At 52.5% G+C, this 13,726-nt stretch overlaps 1 protein-coding gene across 5 annotated transcripts in view; it reads right to left on the reverse strand.

Annotated features, from left to right (window-relative positions):
* Positions 1 to 13,726, reverse strand: part of TASOR2 (transcription activation suppressor family member 2) — a 44,671-nt gene that overhangs the window by 5,956 nt on the left and 24,989 nt on the right. For 2 of the 5 annotated variants that reach the window (XM_075754922.1, XM_075755008.1), the window contains exons 14-18: positions 10,716 to 11,522; positions 9,204 to 9,434; positions 6,500 to 7,424; positions 4,867 to 5,401; positions 144 to 3,737 (exon numbers count right to left, since the gene is read on the reverse strand). In XM_075754922.1, the coding sequence (XP_075611037.1) occupies positions 144 to 3,737; positions 4,867 to 5,401; positions 6,500 to 7,424; positions 9,204 to 9,434; positions 10,716 to 11,522 (6,092 nt within the window). Of the gene's footprint in view, positions 1 to 143; positions 3,738 to 4,866; positions 5,402 to 6,499; positions 7,425 to 9,203; positions 9,435 to 10,715; positions 11,523 to 11,972; positions 13,700 to 13,726 lie in introns of all 5 variants that reach the window. The other 3 variants (XM_075755261.1, XM_075755174.1, XM_075755091.1) reach the window with 3 other exon arrangements.

Raw genomic sequence — 13,726 nt, forward strand, 5'->3', positions numbered from 1 at the left:
ATGGCAGAGGTGGCTCCTGGCTCAAGGGAACCAAACGTCACTTGCGCTGGGTTGACCAACCTTGCCCTGTGCCTGCTGCTGCTGCCCTCAGCTGTCACCCCAGGGCCACCCGTCCCCATCCGCGTTGGCAGGACCATCGTTACCTTCACTCTTGCAAAGAAAGGGTCCTCGCCTGTCACCACCAGGTAGAACATGCCAGGGCGGCCACAGGCCTCCTCGGCCACGCTGTGCAGGCAGAAACGCAGCGTGCTGCAGAGGTCTGCAATCATCTCCTCGACGCCGGCCATCTTCCCGGGGAGGGACGCGCACGTCCACTCGCTCACGGCCTCCCCGTGCGCCGGGTCTGTCCCTCCGCCCTTGCTCTCTGCATCAGCCTGGCTCAGCATCACCCTGTTCAACTCGGCGTACTCATCAAGGATGATGGCGATGTCCCCCTGCGAGTCCTTTAGCTTATCAATGTATTTGAGCTTGCTGAGGTGGAAGGGAGGCGCAAAGCGCTGGCTCGGGGTTTGGGATCTGGCCCTGCTCCTCTCGTCGCAGAGGGTGTGCTGCCACGGGGTACAGGGGTTCCCATGCCACCTGCTTCGCTGGTGCCAGCCGAGCCCGCTCGGCCATGTGTCGGAGGGCAGGATTGTCACCTGCAAAGGGCTCCTGCTCTGCAGCGAGAGCGGGACGGGAGCTTCTTGCACAGGCGATGTCTCAGACATCGCCTGGGGAGAAAAGTCTTTTGGAAAGATGCTTTTGGAGGTAGAAAAGGATGGTTTCCTGCTCCTTAGAATTTGTTTTAGCTTATAATGGAAACGGAGACACTCCATGTTCAAAGTGTGCTGGGTGATTTCCTCGAAACCCCTCCAAGTCCTCCTCAGTGACTGTAACAAGTGAGACTGCTGTGCACAGCGGCTGCGCCTCTTCAAAGGCCACAAATTTCCCATTCTTTCCTGACACTTTTTGGTGACCACGATGTTCCGGTAGTCCTTGGCGATCCCCTGGTTGTCCCTAATACTGACGTATGGTGGAACGTGCCCGCTGCTAGTTCCCCCCAGGCCGATCGGCCAACTGAGGTCAGCCTGCGAGCAGCCCCCCTCCACACCCAGGGAGCCCCAGTCCTCGCTGCGCCCCTCCGTGTGCGCTGAGCTGGTGGAAGAGGAGTCGCAGTTAGTCCTTGTGCCTGCAGCAACCATGGATCTCGTGCTATGGGAACCCCTGGCTGTGAGCAGGGACTGTGCTGTCCCCCCAAAATACTCCTGGTCTGAGTCGCTAGAGAAAGACTCAAACAGATCTTCAAAGGTCAAGCCCATGCATCTGTCTCTGCTGGGGAGCTGCTTTGCCCTCGGGAGCATGTCTGAAATATCCTCAGTGTCACTAAGCTCCAGGCTCTCTCCAGAGATTCCCCTGCGTGCACGTAACGGCAGCATCGGGAAGGGGAGAGCGGGGATTTCTCCCTCTCCCACCTCCATGCTGGCACGGTGCAGATCAGCGAAAGCGTCGGATCCCTCGGCCTCACGCTCACCCTGGTTGCACGCAGACTGGAGCCCACACAGTGGCACGAGCAACTCCCCTGCTGAAAAAGATACAGGACTGGCAAGAAGGATGCTGCTTCCTCCTTCCAAATCCTTGGGCAGCATAAGTTCCTTCTCGTGGCTCCCTACCACATCCACTGCTTGATCCCTGGGGCTGGCACACCTGGGGCAGGTGCCCACACAGCAGGACCATCGGGCAGCATCTGGAGCCAGACTCGTGCCGGGAGAGAGCGTCTTGGGGTGCACACCAAGGACTGAGTCCGGCTCAGTGCTGTGCAGACCTGCCTTGCGACCATGCAGAGGAGAAGAAGGCATCGATCCCGGGTCACCTGGCACAAGCACATCCACGGGGGAGCTCTCTGCATAGCACAGACCCGTGTCTTTTTTCACCTCTTCTGCACATCTGGGCTTTAAGGAACCGTCTGGGCTCTCGGTAGCCACACTCACCTCTGCGGCACCCACTTGCTCGCAGGACTTCCCGTGTTGGCACAGGACTGGGTCCCGCTTGCTTTGCTCTAACAAATGGTGGGGGGGGTCTGCGTCTCCGCCACAGGGGAGAGGGATCTGCTGGGGGGGAGAAGCAGGAGCTGAGCCTCCGCAGGCAGGTGGGGACAGGCTGTTTGAGGAGCTCTGCTGCTGCCTGGGGTGCTCCTTCATGGCAGACACCCCATCTTTCACCGAGGAGGAGGGCTCTGATTCCAGCAGGTCATGAAGAGAGGTCTCTGGCTCCTGTGGTGGGTTGGTCACCGTCCCCGTGTTCGTTTCATCGCTCTTGGGGGACTCCTCTGCACCGAGGCACACATCATCACTCTCCCCGGCTTCAGAGTCACCTGCTAAGGCCATACAGACGAAGGCAAAGCCCTGGCTATCACCCGCTCCCAAGGATTCATCCAGCACATCTGTCTGGTTGGCAGAAGGGCTGCTACGCTGTTCATCCACCAAAACCTTGTTCCCTTCTTGATTTGATTCGCCAGTGCTCAGCAAAGCGAGGTCAGCATAAATGTTGCCTCCGCACCTTTGGGAAAAGCAGCTGCTCCCTCCCAGGTCGCTCTGTGATGGAGATTGGATGCTTGCCACGGCCTCCTGGTCCTCTGGAGCAGCCCCAGGATCTGTTGCTCCATCAAGAGATGTCAGGCAGACAGAGCTGGAGTCAGGGGACAAGGTTAGTGACAGTCCCTGGCTGCACGGTGACTCCAGGCCAGCTCTGCCAGCAGCTTTGCTCCGAGCAGGCGCCCATGTTTCTGCAGAGGGCGCACGATCCTTGTCTTTCCCCTCCAAGCTGTCCCCAAGCGTCTCTCCGGCAAGTCCCATGTTGCCTGCAACGCCGTCTGGCTGTGCCCTGCAGACAAGGCTTGGATCAGACGGTAACGGCAGCATCAACCCACTGTCACGCGGTGACCCCACATCGTCCGGACTGTCTGCGTGTGCCAAACCAACACCGTTCATCTCTGCATCTGGGGGAAGCAGAGCCTCCCAGGGCTCTTGCAGCATGTCCAGGCTCGGTACCATCTCACCAGGAAGCCCTGGAGGGCCAGTCCCAGTCCCAGTCCCATCTGAGAGCACCAGCATTGATCTGCCTGGGCAGGGTGATGTTAAAGCAGTGGGGCTGGGCACAGGGCCCTCTCCAGGAACGCCAAAGTCCTTTGGACATGCTGAATTCACTGGCTTCTGCTTGCTGTGTTCATGCTCCATGTTGGCATCATCGCTTTCAGAAAACGCTAAATTAACAGGCCTCAGGACTGTGCTTTCATATTCAGAATACTTCTCTTTTTTTTCCTCCTTCACCTCTTCCTCCTCTTTTTCTGAACGTCTGTAGGGGTTTTGTGATTCCTTCCCTTTCCCACTGGCTCCATCAGGCTTTGCGCTTTTGGGACTCACTTCTAAGAGCATCGAATCACAGGCACGTTGCCATCTGTCTCTGGTGGCCCAGCTGCCATCCTCAAGCTCCGTGCAGTGCTCAGTGTCTCCCACGCTCTCCCTGTCCTTGGGAGGGCCAGGGCCGCTCCCTGACGCTGCTGCCCACCCGTTCTCTTGCTGCTCTCCACGTCCACACAGCGCACTCGGTGCATCGCTCCAGGGAGCTGTGCTGGAATTCAGGGCTTGGCTGCATAGGTCGTCCCTGCTCAGCGCAGCTGGGGGCTTGCCGGCATCGCCGAGCTCATCGGAAGGGCTGGGGGCAATCGTAGGGTCTGGCAGTCCCTCCTTGGGCGGCTCCTCCTGAAACAACACAATTCAGAGGTTAAATTTCAAAGGAGGCAAATGCAGGAGCTGAGACGCTCGTGTGGGAGAACATGGGTATTTTAAATGCTCAAACTTTGTGAGTACAACCATCCCAACAGCGACTGGGGAGATTAGTTTGAGCTTGTCTCTAAAATAAGTCCGCATTTCCTCCCAAAACACTTCTGCCCACTTCACACCACTAAACCCAGGTGGTGAAAACCACTGGGATATTTATTCCTTCATGCAAAACAGCTGCAGCCCTATGGCAGCTGCCCATTCGTTCAGAGATAAGTTTTAAAGGAATTATTTTGGTTCAAGAATTCAGGCTTGAAAAACATGGGCAGACATCCATGTTTTATATTTACCCAAGTACCTCCACTCCTGACCATCTGCAGACTGTAGAAACTGTAAAAAATAATTTAAAAAACCCTACCCCAGAATGGAATATTAACTAACTTCACCAGACGGGCGAGGGAAATTTTGCAAAGCACTGCACTGCCATCTCTAGGGGGGAAACCTCTAGGCCAGCAAACCTCAGCTTTCCCAAACCCACGGAGGAAAGGCCGTGCCGTGTCCCCTGACACGTCTGGGCTGCTGTGACCATGGGCAGGCAAATCCAGTTGCCCACAGGAGACAGGCAAGCTTTTGAATTCTTGTCTGGGGAGTTTGTGGTTCCTCTCCTCCCGCAGTTAAGCGCAGGACTGAGACTTTGTCTGAGCTCACACAGCTTGCAGCTGAAACCACGAACAGAGGCCAAGCTCAACACTTTAATTGCTCTAGTTCTTTGGGATTCCTCCCCCTCGGAAAGCATCCATGTTGAGGCCCTGCTCCCGATAGATAGGCTCGTGCCACAGCCCAGAGATGCCAGCTCAGTCCAAGAGAACATCCAAACCCGGACTGAGGCCTGAAAGCTTCTTTTTTATGGTGACTCTGAGCATGTCTGTGTGGCAGTCACTTGGGGCAGCTAAATGCTAGGGGACATTTCCCTGTGCTGCTCTGGGGACCCCCACTACCTGGCTCTAAGAGAGCCCAGAAGCATGTCTGCTCCACTCCTCTCAGAAGACCCTACTCCTCTAAGTGCAAAATGCATCGTGTCCCCTGTGTTGCCTAAACCCCTAGCTCTTACCGCAGGGATGGTCGAGACGTCACGGACACGCTCGTCAGGAACGACTGCCAGCTGCCTGTCCTTCACAGCCAGGCTCTCATCAGCATGTTCAGCAAGGGGAAGGCTCTCGGGACAGCTTGTGGAGGAAGGCTCCTCCTCCTCACAGGGCAGCTCCCCTGAAGAAGACGATACCGTACTATCGACAACACCAGGAGTGCCATCAGCATCAGTCTGAGAGTCGGCAGAGTTCTTCTCTGGGCGGAGAGGTCCCCGGTAATGTGTGCTGCGATCCAGAGAGCTGCTGGGAGTCTGGTCAGGGTCTGACCTAGAATCTGCAGGGCACGTCTCCAACCCAAAAAAGTCCTCACCATCATCACTCAGCTCAAGAAAGTCCCCAGTGCTGTTTATTGAGACGTACTTCTCGGGGTTGCTGTGCTCCACCACCTTCCTCGTGCTGCTCAGGAGTTTGCTGGGTTTGCTGTAGAAGAGAGCCACCCACATATGAAGTATAGGCTTCATCTCTTCCACGTCGTCGGGCAGATCAGGGTCCCAGGGCCTGGAAGGAAAAGCAAACACAGCCTGAAACATCTTCATCCTCCCTCTGGTTGACTAGCACAAGGTAACTGGGTTCTCCCACAGGGCTAAGGCCCAATGCAGGAGAGCTGCAAATGCTCAGCTGCTCTCACAGATTGCTTGATGCAGTTTCCAGCTTGTTGAAAAAAAAAAAGAGAAACTCACAACTGCAAAGGAGGACTTCTGTTCATGGCTTTAGGTACCAATTCTAGCTGCAGAGCCATGGGAATCATGGAATTATGGAATGGTTTGGGTTGGAAGGGATCTTTTGAGGTCATCTAATCCAAAAACCCCCTGCCATGGGCAGGGACACCCTCCACTAGCCCAGGTTGCCCAAAGCCCCATCCAACCTGGCCTTGAACACTGCCAGGGAGCCAGGGGCAGCCACAGCTTCTCTGGGGAACCTCTGCCAGGGCCTCAGCACCCTCATAAAACACTTCTTCCTTACATCCAGTCTAAACCTGCCCTCTTTCAGTTTAAAACTGTTGCCCAGTCCTGTCACTACAGGCCCTGGTAGAAGTCTTTCTCTGTCTTTCCTATAAGCCCCCTTTATATATCAAAAGGCCACAATAAAGACTCCCCGGAGCCTTCTCTTCTCCAGGCTGAACAACCCCAACTCTCTCAGCCTGTCTCCACAGCAGAGCTGCTCCAGCCCTCAGATCATCTCTGTGGCCTCCTCTGGACTCTCTCCAACAGCTCCATGTCCTTCTTGTCCTGGGGACCCCCGAGCTGGACGCAGCACTGCAGGGGGGTCTCACCAGAGGGGAGCAGAGGGGCAGAATCCCCTCCCTCAACCTGCTGGTCACGCTGCTGCTGATGCAGCCCAGGACACGGTTGGCTTTCTGGGCTGCAAGTGGACATTGCCGGGTCATATCCAATTATTACCCACCAGTATCCCCAAGTCCTTCTCTGTAGGGAAGACCCACCAGCTTTAACACAGCAAAACTGGGCATCTGAGCATGGGGAAAAAGGCAATTATCATGCAAAGCAAAGCAAAAATAGCAAAGAACATCCCTTCCAAAAGCGCTCCAGACGTCCAGCAAGAGATGTCCCCTGCAGATGGCCTTCCAGACTGACTTACCCATGCAGGGCGCGGATGACGGTTTTCTCCAGGGCATCGTTGGTGTACCTGCTGTCCAAATTGAAGAGATACTCTGCTTCCCAATGGCACGTCACCTTCACGGACTCGCCGCAGATGTTCACTGTGTGGGACTTAGTGAAGTCATCCTTCAGCCTGGGGGAGAGCAGGCTGCTCCTGCGCCTTGTCACAGCCTCAAAGGGCCGCTGGTGGTGGGTGCTGTACTGCTGGTGACGGAAAGGCAGGACTTTCCCAACCAGGGGTCCTGCTCGGGCATTCCTGGTCCCGTTTCTGGAGGGTGCTGGTCCAGGGTAGGGGGCACCTCTGGGATACATGTGTTTCTTTGAGTGCTCAGGCATCTGCGAGGCATATGAGTGCTCAGCGGAAATGAAGGAGTGCTTGTTCACCTCGGCAGCTTCTTGAGTCTCTCTCAGAGGCAACACGTGGGGTTTTGCAGGGCTAGGGCTCACACTGTTCTTCTTGCTAAAAATCCCAGGGCTTTTCTCCCTGGGAATAGAGGCCAAGTCATTTAAGTCTATTTTTTCAGCAGGAGGAAGCTTCTGGTTCGGTGATGCTTTGCTAGGAGAGGTGGCTCCCTTTGCAAGCTTGTCTACCCTGTGGTATTCATGGTCAGAAGCAACACGTAAGGATTTATGCTTGTGATAATTCTGCTGCTCCTTTGCAGAGTCGCTGGAGGGGCTGCAGGACACAGCGACCATCCCGCTGTCCTTGGGTATAAACGAAGGAATACAAGATCCCAGAGCCAGATCAGCCAGCAAGTTCAAGGCGTGGGACTCGTAGTCATTCTCCTTCAGATCTAAACTGAGACCAGCAACCCCGCCTGGGTACATCTCACTCGTTTGGCTATCCGCTCCGTGGCACTGGAAAGAAACTTCGCTTGGGAGGACAGAGAATGGCTCCTTCCACTCTGCGTGAGAAAAGTCAGAGAATAAGCGAAGGCCACAGAGCTCTGCCTCAAGAAGGGGTTCAGAGCAGGCTTTCCGTTTGGCAGGAAAAAAGTGTCTCTCCAACATGGAATTTGTACACTTAAAAAACCCCCACCTCTGTGATCATGCTACAAAACCACCTCTATGGCTGCTACAAAAGGATCCAGAGGTGGGATCCAAGCACCATCAGGAAGGGGGTTTATTCTCAGAAATAAAAGGCACAGGATCCAGAATGAACAAAATTTCTCTTGGCCTCCATGCACAGGGTAATTTGTCCACTTAAATACAACCTGAGATATTTTAAGTGTTTTCTTAATCTTTTTTTTTTTTTTCCTTTATATTTTCTTCCACTTTGAGTATTTGCAATTTTCTCAGACAAACTCTGTGCTATGCTTTCAATAATCCAGTTACCAAAAAATCCAACTCTAAAACACAGAGAAAAACCACCCGGCTCTCACGCTTCCCACTTCACACCCTCTCACGAGCACAACCTGCCCCTGAGCTGTACTTCAGAGCACACGCAGAAACCTGGGGCCTCCCAAAGGCAGTCAGAGCCCAGCAAATTAGGTGTTCATTTAGTCTGCAGTGTTCAAAATGCCCCTCACCATGGCTCGAGGCCCATGTTTGTAAAAACAGTATGAAGTCATTAAATGAGGTTAATGCCTTCTACTGAAAACCAGCACAAAAATCTCTCTTCAAGTAAAACCTTATTAAATTACATCTGTGCTAAAGTCCTACGTGTTACATTTAATTTCCTTGGGAATGGCATAGTAAGACATAGAAATTGAGTATTTCTTACTTCTAAACACTCTTATTTAGCATTTTTGGCAGATCTTGGCATTCAGCAGGACCCATCTGACACCCTGCCTGTGTGACAGCACCGGCCGGATCGGCTCTAGGAACGCCCACGTGACGGGAGGGTTCCTAGAGGTGAAGGGCGGTGTTTGATACACACACGCTGATGAAAAGTGCCACGTTTCAGGAACACGTGGCAATAAAAGCCCAAGAAGAATGGCTAAACTGAGCCGAGGTGGCTAAAGCAGTCTCCAAAGCCTCCACCTCCCCCAGGAAGAGGAAAAAGAAAGACCAGAGACAGATCCTGAAAAGGACATCAAAGCACGAGTGTGAGAAAACACGACAAATTAACAGAAAATGACTCTTCTGTTCCATCATTTATTTTGGCAGCGTAATACTCGTTCTCAGTTTAACAGCAGACTCTCAGCCAGCACCTGCAGACGCTACACTCGGGGCTGTCCACGCTGCCTCTTAAACCTGCTGCAGTCTGTCTGCGAAGGCTGCGACAATTTTAAAACAATCGGATTTACAACGTAACAGACTAAATATCTGGGCAGACGCTGGCTAGGAGCAGAGGTTGTAACGGTCCGTCCATGAGCTGCCTCAACACAGTTTCAGAGCTCAGCAGTTAAAAATCAGGCTTTTTAAACTATCCTAGCAGTTTGCCAAGGATGCAAACCGAGGGCTTAGGAAAGGACTCAGAAGAGACCCTGTGTGGTTTGGACATCCTGTAACGGCGATTTTCACAATCGCCTTTGTATTTCACACTATGAGTGCGTAACTGGGAGCCTGCAGGCTGTGGGGCAGCGGTACCCAGATCCCAACCCAGACCCTCAGCACTAAATGTTGTGAGGCCCTTTGGCTGCTGCCGAACGTGCTGTACTACCGTCTGGTTGTGACCTGACTGTGCTGTTTGATGGCTCAGCTTTTAAAGGAAAGATTTCCACAGGGAACAGCGCTCTTACCACTTTCTGCTTGCTTTTTGGCTTGAGGTTTCGATGGGCTGTTAGCCACACTTTTTAGCATTTTCACTGGTTTCGTGACGGTCTCAGCAACAGGAACCTTTTCCACGTCTGTGTTCTTCAGTGTCTTTGGTCTCTTTGTTTCCAAGCCAGGATCATTGGGAGCTGAGGTTTCCTTCCAAACAGGTTCAGACTGTGTTTTATGTACAAATTCTGCAGACAGGACCTCTGCACCTGGGACAAGGAAAAGGGAGGGCATTTCTTTTGGTTTGAGACATATTCAAATCAAAAAGGAGTAACTGCAAAATACCAGGTTAAGGGAAGTGGAAGGAGTGTTCTAGAAGTGATTAGCAGCAGCAGAGTAGTCTTCAATGACTTGATTTATGCATCTGATCTTACCAATGAGTTTGTTACTGATGTGAGTGATCAGTAAGCAGTTATTAAAAATTAAGCATCACTTCTTAAGCTCATTAAAAGCCTGCTTTCCTGACCTAGAATAGCTGTTTTTCACAGCTAAGTCACTCCAATGCCTGCCTGGCACACTTGCACCCTGAAGCTACTTATTTACTTCTCCAAGAAGCTCACAAGAACCTCTCCCAGATCTATCAGCAATGCCACCCAGGCCCGAGGTAACGTGCCCCAGAACAGAGCTCGATGGACTGTGAATCAGAGCTGACTTCAGCCCGCAGCGGGCAGACGCCATGCCACCCCCCTGTGCTGCACGACAGCCCATTTCCACAGTCGCTGCCGCTACCTGTGATGTACATAAAAGCCAGGGGAGGTTGCCAAGTACGACACTCCCTTTGCAGGCAGGTGGATCCTTCGGATGTTTTCAGCCATGTTTCATCACCAAGGCTGGGATCCATCTCAACCCACTCTGAGTATCTCTACAAATCAGGTGGAGGCTCAGGCTGGCTCAAAAGGACAGGCTTAGCCTATCCTCGGCAGCGAGACAGGAGCCTTCAGAGGGCAATTTATGCCATTGAGACACCTTGCATGAGCAGCTCAGGCCAGATACCAACTTTCAGCAGAGTAAGTTGGGTGGGATCAATCTCACGCTTCTAGTTTCCTCAAGGAAAGTTGGCGCTTGGAGAGTCACAACGTGACACGTAGGGTGGCTGGTTATCTACACAGCCTGTAGACAACCGTGGCTTTGGCAATTGCTCCTTGCCTGAGCCACCAACAGCCCATGAACAAAGGATGCAATAACCATGACCTGGCTGATTTCCCTGTTCACAGTCACCTGTAAGCAAAGGAAGGCAACAGCATGGACCACTCCACCGGGCTTCAGGCACCTTCAGTGAAATCCCCTGTCATAGCCCTGGGCTCCTTCCCAAGTGGAACGAGAGACTGTGGAGACATTGCCACAGACCTATTTGGAAGCTCTCAGGAGGTGTCTGCTTGCTCTGGGCTGCCCAGGATGGTGGGGGACATGGCTCCTAGTGAACCCTGAGCATCCCAGCCGGATACCTCGGAGAAGCAGGAGGAAGTCAGTCCCATTCATATAGCACTTACCTCTTTTCCTTCTGTGCGGAAACTGCAAATTGGCTAATTTAAGCATGGGCTCATTGGAATTGGCTGTGAGCCCTTGTTTTTTAGGAAAAGAGAAAGCGATGTTGATTTTCTTCTTCTTGGTTGCTTTCCTGCTGCTGTCGCCCATAGGATGCATTTGCATCTTGAGCGGTGACCATTTCTTCCTGGTGCTCGTCACAACAGCTCGGCTGGATTTCCTCCTGCTTTGCTGCACCCGCACCTTGCTGGTTGAGTTGACATCTTTTTTGGACTCTTCACCACTCTGGTCCAGTCCCACTGCAGGCTTTAGGTTTTCACTTTTGACTTTTCTTTCCAGTGCTGTGTTGGGAGGAATAGGGTCCGGTGGCACAGCTGACGAGAAATTCACTTTACAATCCGCCTCTGAACCGCAGCAAAGAGACTGAACAGCACCAGTCAAACATCCTAAGGCAGCCGACATTTCCAGAGTATAGCTGCTGGGATCAGAGAAATAATGCTGCAGCTGGGAGAAGGACTGCTCTGAACGGTTTTGAAAGGGATGAATACATTCATCCTCGACGGGTGAAAGGAGAGAAGAAGAAAGGGGAACTTCGCTGTTTTGGCCAGAGGTGGGCTGTGTATTTTGATCAAGCTTTGGGTATTCCTGGAAGTGCTGTTTGATACGTACGCTGGTACTGACTGTGTCCCCCCATGAAGAACTGGTGGCTTTCTGTAAGGCATAGCGAAGTCCAGGCAAAACTGAGGCTATTTTTAATGAGATGTCACTACCGTCACTATCTTCCCTTTCACCTTTTGGATCGTGCTTTTCAACTGCAAAAGGAAAAGAACAGAATTTTATTTGGATTAAAAAAGGATTAAATTCCCCAAATCACCTCACTTTTCCGTGCTAAGAGAACGTGAAAGCTATGAAAAAGCCCCAGAAGCCAACCTAAAGAAAGTTAGCTCCAGGGGCGATGTCCTGTTTTGATGGATGCTTGTAACTGCTGAAGGTAAAAAATAATTGCATGTGGCAGTCAAAAGTGGATTCAACTAAGATGAAAGACTGCTGTTCTATCAGCTAGTCCCATTCTGCAGGAAATTACAGGGTGAGATCGCACACATAGTGCTCTAAGTCCCTTCACTTCAGCAATTCTCGTGACATCCAACATTTAGGACAGTCAGAGCTCGGAAAATACATGGGTTTTGTTGGGTTTTTTAAAACTTGTTTAAATTTAGGGTTGCCCATGCAGGGTGTTTAGACTAGCACCATTTGCAGATCACCTGTGTTGTTTATGTCCCTGTTCAGATGCAACTTCCAGCAGCTCCATCTCTACCTGCTCAGCGTGAGTGGACGCACTTCACACGAGGACACCACGTTAGCGCTCTGGAGTGGGATGGGGAACACAGACTTCCCCAAGCAGATCTGGGGACCGTATAAATAAATAACATAAACCCCTGGGTGATTTTTTTAAAGCTGGAGGACTGATTTTACTGAAAATAGTTGGTGTTTCTCATTTTAGCAAGACCGACACCCTATGACATACAGCGACGTATCATAAAGGTTTAGCTCCTGATACGGATCAACATGAACGATTCCCAAAGCTCGAGGGTGCTTGCCCTCACAGACGTCACCGTGCAGTAGGCTTTGCTTGGCATAGTAGCGTCCTCTCAGTATCTGGAAACTCCTGGAGAGCTGGTGTGATATGCAGACGCTGTCGGTACAGCTCCGTTTCTGCACAAGCCAGACTTATCTGGCTTCATCTGCTGCAACCCAGCGGTCTGATGTTGGCACTTTGCACCCGCAGGCTTGGCCCATCTGCGTGTTATGATCCAACTCCGACGTTTCTTTTGGCTGCAGGGCCAGGGTGACAACCCCAACACCCTTCTCTATCACATCTCTTCCCAGCAGGGCAAAGGCCTTTCTCTTCCCCTCCCAGACGTGTGATTTTCTTCGCCTATTGGCCCTGCTGCTGCCTTGCACTGGCAATGCCGGTCCTTCCTACCGAAAAACCCAGGCATCCCCATGGGCAGGCTCCCAGCTGCCTGCCTTCACTGCTGGCTCAGGAACGCTGCGGCGCGTCTGCACAGCAGGCTTGTTACGCCAGCCCTACATTCCTCCCGACGGCTGTCTGGACAGGAAGGGAACAGCTTCAGAGGCCGCTTGTTTCAAAACGGGAAACATTATTCATGCAAGTCTGAGCTGAGTGACTTCAAATGCGTCCGTCCTTCACCTTCCTTTTCTCTTCGCATCTCCCCTGCACTTCTGCCATCTTCAATGACCATCCCTTTTCAACCCTAAATCCTTGCACAGTTCTGCTTACCTTCATAGAAAGGAGAAGGCCTAAAGGAAAACGGGTTTATAACGCCAGTGAAAAGAGATGTCAGACCCAGGGGACAGCCAGGACTGGCTGGGGTAATTCCGCTCGCGTAGGCAGAACGGGACAGCACGTTCAGGAGTCCTGCTGGCACCAGAGGGAAAACATCTGGAAGCCATAAACGTCCAGATCATGACACGTAACAACGTGGAGTGTTTGCTCAATGTTATCCTCTCCCTCTGCCTCTTCACTTTGCCACCAGCTGCTCTCTGGCTGCCCAGGCTTTGCCTCCTCCTACCAACCAGCTGCGTGCACCATCGACGTTCTGGGATGCTCCTTACGCCTGGTGCCCTCTCCTGTCTCCACCACCACCTTCCACAATAACCTTCCTTGAGATAAATACCTCCTTGCCCTCTTCTCTCCCCCAGCACACAGTGCTCGCAGTCAGCCTTTCAGGAATAGATCCCTCTGCTGCGGAGGGTATTTTCTGCCTGTTGCGGGGCTGGTCAGCAAGATCTCAATATCTGGGTGGCCAGTTCCCACCTCCAGTCTGCTCTCCAGGCATTCTTCCCCTTCACCTCACCCAACCTCAGGCCCTTGCTTCAGGCATCACAGCAACAACCTGATTCCAGGTTTGACCTGGCACTCTGGATCTTCAGTCTGCCTCAGGAGGAGCCTGCCTCTCTCCTATGCCTAGAAAAGAAATTAGAAAAGTTGCCA

This window comes from Balearica regulorum, chromosome 1, assembly GCF_011004875.1.
Source record: "Balearica regulorum gibbericeps isolate bBalReg1 chromosome 1, bBalReg1.pri, whole genome shotgun sequence".
NCBI classification, from domain to species: Eukaryota; Metazoa; Chordata; class Aves; order Gruiformes; family Gruidae; genus Balearica; species Balearica regulorum.